At 43.8% G+C, this 15,140-nt stretch overlaps 2 protein-coding genes across 4 annotated transcripts; one reads left to right on the top strand and one right to left on the bottom strand.

Annotated features, from left to right (window-relative positions):
* Nucleotides 1-2: 2 nt before the first annotated feature.
* On the bottom strand, nucleotides 3-10,350 carry Tig (Tiggrin). Of its 3 annotated transcripts, XM_030385066.2 has the most exons (6): nucleotides 10,134-10,350; nucleotides 9,022-9,320; nucleotides 7,337-7,608; nucleotides 4,316-7,222; nucleotides 635-3,652; nucleotides 3-161 (listed from the first exon to the last, which is right to left on the bottom strand). In XM_030385066.2, the coding sequence occupies exons 2-6, from the start codon at nucleotides 9,308-9,310 to the stop codon at nucleotides 105-107; spliced, it is 6,543 nt and encodes a 2,180-aa protein (XP_030240926.1). In that variant the 5' UTR covers nucleotides 9,311-9,320; nucleotides 10,134-10,350; the 3' UTR covers nucleotides 3-104. The 3 variants fall into 3 exon arrangements, with proteins under 3 accessions (XP_030240926.1, XP_030240924.1, XP_030240925.1); XM_030385064.2 differs by having other exon boundaries at nucleotides 4,316-7,608; XM_030385065.2 differs by having other exon boundaries at nucleotides 4,316-7,608; nucleotides 9,022-9,316.
* Nucleotides 10,351-11,982: 1,632 nt separating this feature from the next.
* Fic (FIC domain protein adenylyltransferase) lies at nucleotides 11,983-14,166 on the top strand. The gene is made up of 4 exons (XM_030385050.2): nucleotides 11,983-12,184; nucleotides 12,251-13,140; nucleotides 13,219-13,422; nucleotides 13,487-14,166. The coding sequence occupies exons 1-4, from the start codon at nucleotides 12,182-12,184 to the stop codon at nucleotides 13,905-13,907; spliced, it is 1,518 nt and encodes a 505-aa protein (XP_030240910.1). The 5' UTR covers nucleotides 11,983-12,181; the 3' UTR covers nucleotides 13,908-14,166.
* Nucleotides 14,167-15,140: the final 974 nt, after the last annotated feature.

Here is a 15,140-nt window from a genome sequence, read left to right as displayed (position 1 = left end):
TATTTTCACTTCTTTTCGCCTTTTGGTTGTATTTCATTATTTGGCTCGTTATCGTTTCGTTGCACTTAAGTCTTTATGGCAGTTCGTGTGGTGTCTCTCGAGGTCTAACCGAAGATTCCGGTTATCTTATTCTTGAAATTTTCGAATGTACTGGGCTTCGGCTGCAATTGAAAATGAGAGATCTATGTGTAAGTATATGTGGTATATTTGGGTAGAAGGCATAGATTTAAGCGGTAATTCGAATTGGAAGGTATGTTGTTTAGAAATAGACCTACATCAGAAATCAACCAATTCTCGTAAGGATTTTGTAGAGTTTTCTACTTCAAACTGGTCAAAATTGTTTCATTCCAAACTCCTCTTTATTCTGGAGAGCTATATTTTTGTAGACCACTTGGCTGATTAGAATATATTTGAAATGACTAAAACTCATACTATTAATAGAACAATTCAACAATTTGTAGCATATTCTATAAAATTCCATAAAAGACCTTATAAAAGCTTAATGACAATCTTCTTAAACCAGAAGCAAATTTTTTTATCAACTTCTGTCCATTCTCTATACGAAATCATATCATTCCAACAATTTAGATAGCGTCTCTTATTTCTAAGAGTTTAACAAGTCAATATAACTTACCGTTGTCTCAACTGGCTGCGCCTGTTGCAGCTGGCCATAATTGGAGCCATAGCTATGGCTATAGGCCTGGCCTGTTAGGTCCTCGACCTGCCGTTGACCTAAATCGTCTTTATCGTCCAACCATTGTTGCTGCATTAGGCCAGCATCGCTGCCTGGTTGATAGTTCGTGCTCCAGGCCAGCTCCTGCTCCTGCTGCTGTTGTCCACCATCGACCTGGCCATCGTTCCAGCCCAGGTCCACCTGCTGCTGCTGGCCCAAGTCCTCGATCTGAACCTGCTGCTGTGAGGTGGGCTCATCGCCCGCGGCACGACTCCACTTGCCCAACGTGGCGCTGGCCGAGGCCGATGAACCATCGGCTCCGCCAGTGGCCGATGCCGCAACGCTGCCCACGGGCACATTGAAAGTGTAGTCCGTGCGACGATAATCGTAGCCTATATTGGCGTTAGAAGGAACCCGGCGATGATAGGGCAACGGTGCTGGCGTCGACACAATGGGCATTGGCTTGGGCGCCTTTGTTTCACCCTCTAGTCCGGGCTCATCGTCTTCATTGTATGCCTCCTCGTAGATGTGAGGCGGCTGGTCGCCGCGATCCTTGGAGAAAATGGGCTTCTGGACGGCGGTGGCATTGGTGGTGCCCGAATCGATGATATAGCCTGCATTGCCACCAGGCAGAGTGATCAATCCCTGACTTAGCAGATACAGCGTGCGACGCCAGATACTGAGATCCTGGCCATATTTCTTGTACTTTGTCTGCAGCTTCTGCAAGCGCCAGTGCTGCTTGGACTCCCAGTTCTGTACCTCGGACTCGGGCAGCAGCTTGCGATGATTCAAGTAGTTCAGATACTGGAGCTCCTCCTCGCGGAACTGCTGCAGTTCAGTGAGTGAGATGCCATAGTAGCGGGCCACAGCCATGATGCGTTCGAATTCCTTGAGCTGCCACTCCTTGACCTCACGTCTCGTTTCCTCACTCTGGCGCTGCCAGTCGCGCAGCTGACGCAGCGTCATGTTCTGGGTGCCAATGAAGCCGTACAGGCGATCGCGCTCCTTCTGCTGCCAGGGTGCGAGCACAATGAGCGTGCGCTGCTCAAGCAGATGCTCCTTGGCCATGTTGCCAACGTATATGCTCTGGATGGGCGCCAGTTGCTCAAGACCCACGCCATAGAGACGGGCGAGCTCCTGCTGATAGTTGGTGTCCGCAGCGAGCAGCTGCAATAGCTCTCCATCGGTGATGATGACGCTGGAGCCAATTTGACGCAAGCGCTGACGCTCCTGCTCCTTCCAGTCATTGCCCACGACCTGAGAATCGACAATTAGACCCATGTCCGCCAAACGCTGCAGTTTCTCGTGTATGAAGGTGCGCAGCTCCTCGACGGTCACACGATACTGCGGCGCCAATATGGCAACATCGCGCAACAACAGTTGCTCCAGTGCATTGCGATTGATGGGATGACGGACAACGGTCTGGTAGATGCGTTCCAGTTCCTTTGTTTGCCAGGACAGGCCATAGCCTCGCTCAATCTTACGCAAGTCCAAGAGGCGCTTCAACTCATTCTTATACCAGAGCTTCAGCTCCTCGATGGTGATCTGATACTGACGCACCACGTCCAGCAAATGCTTCTGGTCATTAAGCAGCTTCAACTGCAGCTCCTCAATGGTCCACTTCTGGCGACGGCGCAGCTGTTGATTAATCAAGTCTTGTATATGCTGCTGCTCCTTCAGCTGCCACTCCTCAACGGTGACGGTGCCCGTAATGAGCCCTTCATCGGCCAACTGGCGCGCTGACTCCTCCAACCACAAGTGAATCTCCTCGACTGTAATGTGATATTGCTGTGCCAGTCGCTCAAAGTTCGGCTTGTTGCGCACCAAATACAATCGGAACTCCTGCCATGTCATCGGCTTCAGATGCGCTTCACTGCGAAGGCGTGCGGTCACGTATTCCTTCCAGGGCTGCGAATTGGCTGACTGATCCGTAATGCTGATGATCTCTTCGTAGCGATAATTATCTTGCGGCTTCTCAATGACACCAATTAGGGATAAACGTGCCGTCTCCTTCTGCACCCACTGTTCCACCTGCTCCACGGTCAGATGATAGTCATTGGCAATGCCGTTCAGACGTGATTTGTCACGCTTCAGGAAATCCAAGAACTCCTGATAGGTAGCCGAGTCCTGCTGTTGCTTGAGCCAATTGTTGAAGCCGTTGCTGATCTGCTTCTGCCATTGGGTTTGCTTTTCGAATTGCACAAGTCCCGAGTCCTGCAGACGACGCAGCTCATCGTGCAGCCAATTGTCGACCTGCTCAATGCTCACATGATTCGTTTGTGACAAGCTCTCCAGATGGGCGCGATCCTTGCTCAGCTCACGCTCTACATCCTCGTAGTTCATATCCTGCTGGTGCTTCAACAGCAACTCAATGAGACGCTCCTGCTCTTCAATCTGCCACTTGGCCAACTTCTCCACCTTGGCATTGCCCGTGGTCTTCAGATTGATCAGTTGCTGGCGCAACCATTGCTCGATTTCCTCCACATTCACCGAATATTGATTGCCCAACTGGCGCAGACGTTCACGTTCCTTCTGCAGTTCCATTTCGAATTCCACATAGCTGATGTGTGTCTGCTCTTTGAGCAGATTCTGCAGCCGCTCCAGCTCGGACACTTGCCAAGCGCTGAGCGATCTCAGCGATGTCTCCGTGTTACCTCTCAAGCGTTTCAGCTCCGATATCATCCATTCCTCAATCTGTTCCACATTCACTCGATACTGATCGGCCAGCTGATTGAGATGCGCACGATCCTCTCTCAGCTTCTGCTCAAACTCGGCTGTGGACAATGCGTTCTTATATTCGGCAATCAGCGTCTTGATATAATCTCGCTCAACCAATTGCCAATTCTGCAGCTTCTCAATTTCGAATTGTCCCTTCTTCTGCAGATCGTCAATGACCTGCTGGATATATCTCTCGATTTCAACAACACTCACATGATGCTGCTCGGCGAGGCTCAGGAGGAAATGGCGATCGTTCTGCACCTGTAACGGGAGAAAGGGTTTTTAGATCAGGGATGAGATCAGTAGTCGCTCTTAAATTGGAATATGTTTAATATAATTAAATGCGGAGCTATTATTATATGTAAGGATACTACATTTTTAAGGCTCCTCCCAAATATTTCAGTACTTGGTTTAAAAATAGCTTGGCAATAAAATTGGTTCACGTTTGGAATTTTGGGCATTTGTCGTTTTATATTTTTTGAAAATTTTTACTATAATAAACCATTCTATTTTAAGTTTTTTCCTTTTTAATAGCAACAAAAATGTGTTATATTATTTTCTCTCTCTTCGACTTGGTCATAAAAAACAATCAATTTTAATTTGATAAGTTATAAATGTATATAAATTGAATTAGCTAACAGGATGATCGACCTAAAATTTAATTTTGAATTGAAAAATTTTGAAAAATTTAATTTTGAATTGAATAAATAATAAATAATGAACTCAAAATAGGACTAGAAAATTCTACCAAGTTATATGTAAAAAAAAAGAAATTATCAAGATATTAAAACATTTATAAGAGGATCTACAATCGCTCTCTTCTAAGACAACAATTGATTTAAGTTTGAAAAGTTATAAATCAATGAAAATTAAATAAACTATTATATTATATTATATTAGCTATATTAATTAACGACTACTCACCTTGGCTGCAAACTGTTCCATGGTTATGTTGGACTGGGACTGGAGCAGCGATAGAATGCGCTGGTGCTCGGCCTGTTGCCAGGCCGTCAGCTGCTCAATGTTGAGCTTGCCCTGCTGCTTGAGCCGTTCGATCTCGGTTTGCACCCAGCGCTCGATCTCCTCGACGGAGGTGTGATACTGGAAGGCCATCGTTTGCATGTGCTCCCGATCTTTGGCAAGCTCCGCTTGCAGCTCCGCGGCGCTCCATTGCTTGTTCTGCTTGAGCAGTGCCTCGAGGCGCTCACGTTCGGCCAGCTGCCACGAGGTGAGATTATCGATTTGCAGCTTGCCCTCGTCACGCATGCGTGCCAGCTCCTGCTTCATCCAGTTCTCGATCTCCTCCACCTGCACGCTGTACTGAGTGGCCAGTTTCTCCAGCAGTTCGCGGTCCTGACGCAAACGTGCCTCCAGTTGCTCGGTGGACTTGTATTGCTGCTGTGCCAGATTCTTCAAATGCAGACGCTCCACCTCCTGCCAATTGGTCAGCTTCTCGCTGGGCTTGAGCAGGCCCATGCCGATGAAACGCTGCTCCTCCTTCTTCACAAACTGTTCGATTTCCTCGATCTGCACGTTGTGCTGCATGGCCAGATTCTGGAGACGCGCCCGATCCTCGAGCAGCCACTTATGGAACTCCTCCACTGTGTAGTCGCGCTCCTGCACCATGTTCGTCAGATTGCCGCGCCATTCCAGCTGCCAGTTCTTCAGGCGCTGCATCTCGATGAGGCCCTCGCTCTGGAGCTTCTGGATTTGCTGCTTGATCCACTGCTCGATCTCCTCGACACGCACCTGGTTCTGCTGGGCCAGGCTGTACAAATGGGTCTGATCCTTGCCAATCTTCATCTCCAGCTCCTCAATGGACAAGTTGTTCTTGTTGATCAGATCCAGCAGGCGCTGGCGCTCGATCTTCTGCCAGTTGTTCAGCTGCGTCTCCATGTGCAGCTGTCCCTCGCGCTGCAGACGCTCGCCCTCGGACTGGATCCATTGCTCGATCTCGGAGACCTGCACATTGTAGGTCTTTGACAAGTCGTTAAGACGGGCACGATCCGCCAATAGCTTGCGCTCGAATTCATCAATAGAGTATTTGTTTTGCTGCACGATCTTGGCGATTTGCTGGCGCTCGGCCACCTGCCAGTCCTTCAGGGCCTCTGCCTTGATCAGACCCTCGCCTTGGAGGCGCAACAGCTCCTTCTTCAGCCAATCCTGAATATCCTCGACGCGCACCTGATACGTGTTGGCCAGCTCGAAGAAGTGCGCCTGATCGCTCTTGATCTTCGCCTCCAGCTGCTCCACGGTCAGCGAGTTGTGCTGCACCAAAGTCTGAAGTCGTTCGCGTTCGCGTTGCTGCCACGACGCCAATTGCTCCTCCACCTCCTTGAGCAGACCCTCCGATTGGAATTTCTTCAGCTCGCTCTTGATCCACGATTCGATCTCTTCCACGCGCACCTTATAGGTGCGTGCGAACTGCTCCAAGCGTGCACGATCATTAATGATCGAGTTCTGGAACTCCTCGATCGTCAACTGATTCTGGCCAATAATGTTGCGCAGCTGCGCACTGACGCCGCTCTGCCAATCCTTGATGTGGCTCTCCAGCTGCTGTTGGCCAGCCAATTGCAGGCGCTGCAGCTCATCGCGTTGCCACTTCTCCAGCTCATCGACACCCACACGATATTTGGCCGCCAAATTCTGCACATAGCTTCTATCTTGGGCCATTTGCTGCTGCAGCTCGCTCAGGCTGCCGCGATGCTGTTTCAGCATGGACTCCAGACGAGCGCGCTCCGAGCTCTGCCAGGCACTCAGTCGGGTCACCTGCTCGTTCTGCTCCTTGATGAGATCACCAATGCGTGCGACCTCGCCGCGCAGCCACTGCGTCTGACTCTGCATGTCGCCCTGATACTTGATCGAGAGATCCTTCAGCCGCTGCTGATCGCTGAGTATGGAGCTCTGCAGCTTGGCAATTGTCGCGTTGTGCTGGCGAATGAGCTCATTGAGGCGCTGCTGCTCCTGAGCATTGTCCTCAATCAGTGAGCTGGACTCGTGTATAGTGATTTGGTTCGGTATGTGGGGCACTTGAGGGCTGAGCGAGTCGTTGACCTTGTTGAAGTAGACATGGAGGCGCTGCAGCTCCTGACGCTGCCACTGCAGCAGTTGCTCCAATGGGACGCCATTGTTCTGCGCCAGCTGACGCAGCTTGGCGCTGTTCTCCATTTGCCAGCGATCAAAGTCCTGCGCTGTGAAACTGTTCTGATGTATTAGCCAATCGAGGCGACCACGCTCCCGTTGCTGCCAGGCCGTGGCATCCTGCACCTGAGCCTGATACTGCGCCAAGAGCGCCTGATAGCGCGACAGCTCACGACGATGGAATTCGAGTAGAACGGGCAAGGTGGTATGATAGCGATGCGCCACAGCCAGTAGACGATCCTCGTGCTGATGCTGCCAGTCCTCAAGGCGCTGCGGCGTCGTCAGATACCAGAAGAAATGCTCGCGCTCTTCGCGCTTCCACTGCTCGTCGCGCGGCACCGATGATTGACCAAAGGGCCGATTATTATCGTACACCAGCTGACCGTTCTCCCATCGTTGATGAGCCTCGGAGCCATCCACCGAGCTGGTGCCATCGGGATGGGTTGTGATGGTCTTATTGAAACGTCTCACTGTCACCGTTGATCTCGAGCCGGGTGAACTGGGCTGGCCAAAGGCTGGCAATGCCGTTATTTGGCTATAGGTTGGCAGCGGTCGACTGTTGTCGATGCTAACCACCGATCTGTAATCCACCACAGACGGCTCCATACGCTGTCCAATCCAGTCCTGCAACGACGATGACTGGCGAGACAGTGTTGTGGCTCTGCTAGAGGGCAAGGAAGTGATCGGATTCTGTGGGTAATAGCCATGAGTCAGCTGAGCATTGGCATTGCCTGAATAGCTGTTCGATATCTTGGTGGCCTCTGTGCAATTGCGATGCACCAAATAGGTCTTGCCGTCTATTACCTTCACCTCGGCCGGATATTCATAGTTTTTCACCTCATCGAAGCCACTCAAATCGACAGCCTTGAATGGATTCAGCTCCACAATTTGCTGTGTGCCTCCAGTGGCAAAGTTCTCCAATACCTCCGCTGCCTTGCTATCGAAGAATGCCGGCTGCACAATGTTGCTATAGCTGAGCAGTCCCTGGCGCATATCATTCACCAGCTTCTGGCTGATCTGCAAGCAGAGAGCGTCCAATTCGCTGGCGCTCTTGCCACTCAGCTGCTGTATACTAGCTGGAGGAAGAAGAAGAAGAAGAAGAAGAAACAAAGATGTTTAGTTTGAATGATACAAGTAATTATAGATTCGTCCTTACAACTATCGCTTTGTGCAAACTCTCACACACTTATCACCCTTCTCTGCGATTCTCAGAAAAAGAAATTGCTTTTCCCACTTTTACTTCCAGTTAAAGTAGCATAGGATTCTTCCCACTTTACGATTACGTCTTCTGATAGAGAATTGTGCCAGATTAAGGCATCATATGGTGTCACGGCCAATAATGATGTCATTTTTTATTTTAGACTCGAATACAAAAATAATCTTGCAAAAAATGTTGTCAATTGACTGTGCAATAATTAATTAGGCCTTTCCCTTAGCTATGCTACCTCTATCACTAAGTAGACCGATTGAGGTATTATTTTGACTACACTTTGAATTGGGCGCAGTGAACAAACTAAGTGAACTCTAGTTGACCCTTTCCCTATTATCAGTGTTTCACAATTATATATACATATAGACAAATTAAGATTAGAGTAATCACGCCTTGTTTTATGGTGTCCGGTAATAAAAATAAATAAATATAAATTTAGGTAATATACATATGTATATTCACTGTCTCCATTCATTCGAATATGAATCAATGAACTTCTATCACACATTAAATGCACCTAAGAATAACAAAACGAAAACGTCATTTCCGATGACTATTGAAATCTTGTAGACTCAGAAGCTCTAAAGTATATATGTTAAAATGAATTCCAGATTATTTACAATTACATCTGTTTTCATTTAACCCAATTTAAGTGATTAAATATAATCTGATATTATAATTTAAGTATGTTTTGCCGTTGAATAAAAACGCTCAAGAATATTACAGTGGGACGACAGTTTGCCACGCCCCATATATACAAATTAGAATAATTTTTAAATTAATAGATTAGGACACAGTGCTTTTAATTTGATATAAGATCTAAATTTGAGCGTTTTTTTAATGAATTTTAGGTCTAAACTAGAAGTATTATTTTCAATAGCGACCAAAAACATTACGGACAGACGGACGGGCGAACGGACGGTTGTACGAAAAGATGATCACTTTAAAAATCTAATATACCAACACTTCCTGACAAGTCTAATTAGCTGTATATGAGTGTTGTTAATTCCGTAGAAAAATCTATGTTGGAAAATTCTAAGCATCTTATAAGTTTTACAGCTCTTGCAAAATTTCTCAAAATATAGCAATTTTTAAGACTTCTCAGAGATTAAAGATATATATATTAAAAAGCTTTACAACCTACCTAATATTTTTTTAAATTACAATATTTTAATCTACATATGTAAATGACAAATTACGATAGTTGTTTCGAATTTTAGCTTCTCTATAGAAAAAACATCTAAATAATGGTAGCAAACATAGTTATCATGCTACTCACCACTCCAAGGCAATGAATGCCCCATAATGTTGCTGCTGCCCGTGGACATGGCATTGTATTCCTGGGTTAGTCGATTGGCAAACTCGCGCACCTCATTCAGATGATTGTAGGCCCAGCTGTTTAGCTGCGCTTGACCCTGTATCAATGCCTGCGATTGGCCAACGCCGCTGCCGCTGCCGCCGCTGCCAAATGATGAAGAGGAGCTGCTGCTATAGCTCGATCTGAAGCTGTTGTAGCCCTGGCAGCTGGCCAGAGCCAAGAGCAACGCACACACGCCCAGAGCTCGCATTCTGGGCTAACTAGAGCAAAGTTCAGAGGGAAAAACGAGAACTGTGTCATTCATGATTTATAAATATGTTACAAATAATAAACGGGAATTTTACATATATTACAATAAGTAGGCTCAACAGAAAATGAACAGAATTTGAAAAAAAAAAAATTAGTTTTTGTTATTTTTTGGCTGATAACCGCATGGCGCACGAATCTAGTTCAGTCAGGGATTATCAAACAACTGAGGATCACAAAAGGTTAGCCAGCCGATAATGTTCATGGTAGAACATCAATTTTTTTTTTTTTTTTTTTTTTTTAGTCTCATTTTGTCGAAGCAACTCGCTGTTGTCTTTTGAACGTTTCAGATTGTTTAATGAATTTTATTTTATATATTATTAATATATTATTATTGTATCAGGTTGAGAAGCATCTTCCATCCGGTCTTTGGTTGATAGGTCTTTAATGCGTACGTGGTAATTTTGGTTATTTGAGATTGAATTTATTTCAATTTAGAATTCATATAGGCATAGAATTTACACAGTATTGATTTATATATGCTCTATATGCTCAATTTATTCTGGGGCCATAAATCAACAGCATAGCCGATGCATAAACAACGCTCCATTTGTGTCACATATGGTTATATGTCTATTACGGGCAATCATTTTATTTCTGGAACAACTTATTTTGGGGGCTAACGCTGGTAATGCAGCCAGAGTGCAGGCGGTGGCTATTTTTGGACGCACTAATAATATATACTATATATATTTATATACTAATAATACTGCAATCTGAATATATATATAAATATACATATATCTATATATATATATTGTACTCACTCTCACTTAGAATTCACACTGCGAGCGCTCGAAATGAGCTCTATATTGTTTATGAACAAATCAGATTAGAATTAACAGGATCCGCACATGAGACACTATTGATTCACTTTCACTATAGCCGCTTGTACCGTTAGATATTCCACTGATCTCGTTGACGAAAATGTTGCGCTGCGTTGCGCTGCCGAACAGCAACTGACAGCCGAGCGCATTGTGTAAAGCTTTTATTTGAAAATTTTTGAGTTAGATGAAGAGCGAGAGACACTTACAGAGAGAGAGAGAGAGAGAGAGAGAGAGAGAGAGAGCGACACTGGGACACTCTGAAAGAACTGTCTGACTGTTATCAATTGAATGAATTTTGTATTTTCGTAAAAAATCAAAATAAATAACTAAATATAAAACTCAGATCATTTTGGACGTCATAGTTCAAAGACAGAAACCTGTATTGGGCACTTCTAATGAGCTCATTTGTGAGTCACAAGCCGGTAGCTCTGTGCGATTTGATTTTGTTTACACCCAATGACAAAAGATCAAAAATAAAACGAAATTTACTTGCAAATGCATATGAGTAAATGATCTCATATAAGCTCCTGGGTTGCTCAGCGAACATATGTTACACGACAGCGACATACTACTAAATGCTCTACGTGATGGATGTCAAGGGAGGCGCGTCGTTTGAGTGGGTGTCTCAAGTGTTGCGGTGCTTAAAAGTGATTCAAGACAATTAAGAAGAAAATAGACGCTTGCTTATATACATATATATGCAAATGAGAAGATTTTAAATGACCTTGTAAAAGTTTAACAAAAAGTTTGTCATATCCAATTGAACTGTCTAAAAAAAAAAAAAAGAAAAAAATACGCAAGAGAAAAGCCATTTAAAAAAACATTAGGTGTAAATATCACATCCTAGTTGATATGGAAATTTACTTTAAAAATGCTTTAAAACTATTAAGAACAATATATAAGATTGTATACAGATATAAATATGCTTAAAGATTTTTAAGTGACCTTGCAGATGTTAAACAAAAACTTTGTTATTTTCATTTTTTATCAAATAAATTGGATAAGAAAAAACCACAAGGGAAACCCCATTTAGGTATAAATTTCATATCCTCTTTGATATTGATATTTCATTTGAATTTGAAACAAGTTCTTTAAATTAGAAGCCACAAAATAATTAGCTCGAAAAACCGAAAGATATATGTATGCTTAATATTTAACCTTGTGGCTTAAAACATTTTCATAAATCACATATCATCAAATTAATTTATGACATTTGGGAAATAAAATTTGTTGCTGCATTTGAATGCAAAAATTAAGAGCAAAATAAATTAATCAAATATGTGACAATCAATTAACAACTTAGTCATGCAATTTAAAAATTCGAAGTATTTAATACATTGAATATCAAACTCGACTTTGCATTCAAATTCGTTCTGGCTGTCCGCTTTTAATTTCGCGCAATTTTTAAACGGTGACTAATCTACAAGCTGTTGGCGCCATCTAGCGTCGCGTAGCTGAAGTACAGTGCGCGAAACCAGGGCGGAAGAAGCAAATAAATGCGCTTTAGAGATGAGCCAACAAATAATTAAAATTAACAAATAAATGTATATCATAAGACAGAGACAGACATGAGAGAGTTGTAAATATTATATTAATGTTGTAAAATAAATTACATATACTTTTTTGTAATATTAAAAACTTTCTTGTTATTATGACTTAATTATATTATTAGTAAAATTTATTAATATTAATTGCATTTAGTTGTAAATTATTAAACTGCCCAAGCTAAGCAAGCACATTTTTTGAATTCATTTGTATATGCTTGAATATTCTTTTTTTTTTTATTTCATTGCTGTCCTCAGTCGATACGTTCGATATATCGCAAACGCTGCCATCGCTAGAAAGTAGCCTGGTATCTATGAAATACGTGGTTAATTTGTTTGCAAAAAGCCCACGAGCAGGCCTAAAATGTATCAGCTGGGCACTGTGTATAAAACTACTGTGAAACAGAAACGGGCCCACAACTAATACCGAGGCCCAGCGAAACAATGGTTATTAACGTGGCATACTCGATATATTGAAATCCCAAATAAAACTGTAATATTTTGTTACCTTAGGCCATGGCAACAGGCAAAGCTACGGAAGAGGAGCAACTAGAACAACAGCAGCAGCAGCAGCAACAGCAAACGCAACAGAAACAGTTAACTCTTCAGTCAAGAATTCGCTTTGCCTTGTTCTTCATTGCCGGCTGCTTGGCAGCATTTGGCTTCCATGCGCTGACATCGTCGTCGGGCTCGCTGCTGGGCTGGCGACTGAGACTGCATCATCTGCCAACGGCTCACTATTTGCAGACGCGCGATGAGTTCGCCGTTTACTCGGTGGATGAGCTGAATGCATTTAAAGAGTTCTACGATAAGAGCGTGAGTGATAGCGTCGGTGCTAGCTTATCGGAGGCGGAGGAGACTAATATAAAAGAGGCAATGGGTGCACTGCGACTCGCCCAGGAGATGTATATGACGGGCAAGGATGACAAGGCGGCGCGTCTCTTTGAGCATGCCCTTGCCCTCGCGCCCAAGCATCCGGAAGTGCTGCTACGCTACGGCGAATTTCTCGAACACAATCAACGAAATATTGTGCTGGCAGATCAATATTACTTCCAGGCGCTCAGCATTAATCCAAGTAATACTGAAGCGCTGGCCAATCGCCAGCGCACAGCGGATGTGGTGCAGTTACTGGACGAGCGTCGGCTCAGCTCGCTGGATGAGAAACGGGATGCCCTGTCGGCCATACACGAGACAAACTCTGCATTGAGACGAGCCAAGAAGGAGGCTTACTTCCAGCATATATATCATTCAGTTGGCATTGAGGGCAACACAATGACTCTGGCACAGACGCGCTCTGTGCTGGAAACCCGAATGGCTGTCGATGGGAAATCCATTGACGAACACAACGAAATTCTGGGCATGGACTTAGCCATGAAATATATCAATGCAAGCTTAGTGCAGAAGTAAGTCGTGCAAATGGACATGCCTAGCCCACGAATAATACTTATGCATCATCTTATCTGCATCATCTTCCATTACAGATTATATATCACACTGAAGGACATCTTGGAGCTGCATCGCCGGGTGCTGGGCCATGTGGATCCCATCGAAGGCGGTGAGTTTCGTCGCAATCAGGTCTATGTTGGTGGTCATGTGCCGCCAGGTCCAGGCGATTTGGCCATACTGATGCAACGATTCGAGCATTGGCTCAACTCGGAGCACAGCAATTCGCTACATCCGGTCAAGTGAGTGAAACTACTAATAATCCTGACAAGCTTCTAGCAGTTAATCTTCCAATTCCCCACACAGCTATGCTGCGCTGGCCCACTACAAACTGGTGCACATCCATCCGTTTGTGGACGGCAACGGACGCACCTCGCGCCTGCTAATGAACACGTTGCTAATGCGCGCCGGCTATCCGCCGGTGATCATACCCAAACAGCAGCGGAGCCAGTACTATCATTTTCTTAAGCTGGCCAATGAGGGCGACATACGGCCCTTTATCCGTTTCATAGCCGACTGCACCGAGAAGACGCTAGACTTGTATTTGTGGGCCACCAGCGATCTGCCGCAGCAAATTCCTATGCTCATTCAGACAGAGAGCGATGGCAATGTATTGGCCCAACTGCAGTCGCACACTCTGCACACTAGTTCACCGGAACTATACGAAAGTGGTTCCGGCTCAGGTGCCGGTGCTGGTGCCAGTTCAGGACAGAAGGGAATGCCCTGACACTCCTTTCCAGTGCTAAAGCTAATTGAATGGCTGCTCAAGACCCTTAGTAAATTATATGTTGTAAATTGTGTGTATTTAGCATAAAATTTGTGGATAACTGTAACTTGTTCAACAACAACAACAATAACGCCGTTTGTCAGACTGTGATCGTATTTAAGCTAAAAGATCTAACCAAAAAAATATCAACAAAATGCTTTATAGTTAGCATAATTAGAACGAATGCACAAAAGCAAAAATGCATAAAATAGAAAATATACATATAAGTGAAATAAGTTTTTAATATCTTTTCCATATAAATAACTGGAAGTCTGTTTAATTGCAAGTCTGGAACTCTGTTTAATTGCAATTGAACAGACTTCCAGTTGAATGTAGTAGATATGTGTGTCTATACATATACATATGTAAGTGTGTTGAAATCGAACAGACTTTCCGTAGAATGTATGCAGTAGATGTGCGCGTATGTATGTGTGCATATGTATATACATACATGAATGTACATATACAAAAGCTTTGAAAAGTAGACAGGACGACCTTTTCAGAATAATTTGATTAAAACATGAATATATAAGTTTAAATATCCATATAATACATTTATTTATTATTATTATTTAAATCTTAATATCTAAGCTTACCTTTCCAATGCATATCCATGTACATTTCTATATACAATATATGTGTACATAATTATATAAATAAAATAATTATATTTATGTTTATTTCTATATATTTAAAAAACGCACTAAATTCACTCAGGAGCTATCACATAAGTTTTTAAAGCTTTCATATTAATATTATCGTTATCTGTCAAATCTACCATTGATTAATTTGTTTTAATAAACGACGCACGCACGTTCACACTTGCACTTGTAAATAGAACTGAATTTTAGGCGGGAGAATGCCGACTCTCTTCCAATGCAACAACATGATTGCTTTCCAAAAAGAATGGCGGAATCGAATTGGAATGGGAAGTCAATCACCATTTTTTTTCTACCCACGCATGAGAAGGAAGTCAAAGACAAATGGAACGAAAAGCAACAACAAATATCAGCTGGATTTTTTTTTATTTTCTTTCTCTGTAGTATTTTGTATTTTGATTGACTCTGCAGAGCATTATTTATGCCAAGTAGTGTAAAGCCGAGTCATCGGGTTGTTGAACAATTTACCATGCTTGATAACGAATTTATTCATTATTTTGGGAATACGAGGGTAGTGCAAAAACCTTGGCATATA

Source organism: Drosophila navojoa, chromosome 3, assembly GCF_054131105.1.
Source record: "Drosophila navojoa isolate 15081-1374.11 chromosome 3, UAZ_NAV_1.0, whole genome shotgun sequence".
Lineage (NCBI taxonomy): Eukaryota > Metazoa > Arthropoda > Insecta > Diptera > Drosophilidae > Drosophila > Drosophila navojoa.
The sequence above is the reverse complement of the archived record's forward strand: the minus strand, read 5'-3'. Positions and strand labels throughout refer to the sequence as shown.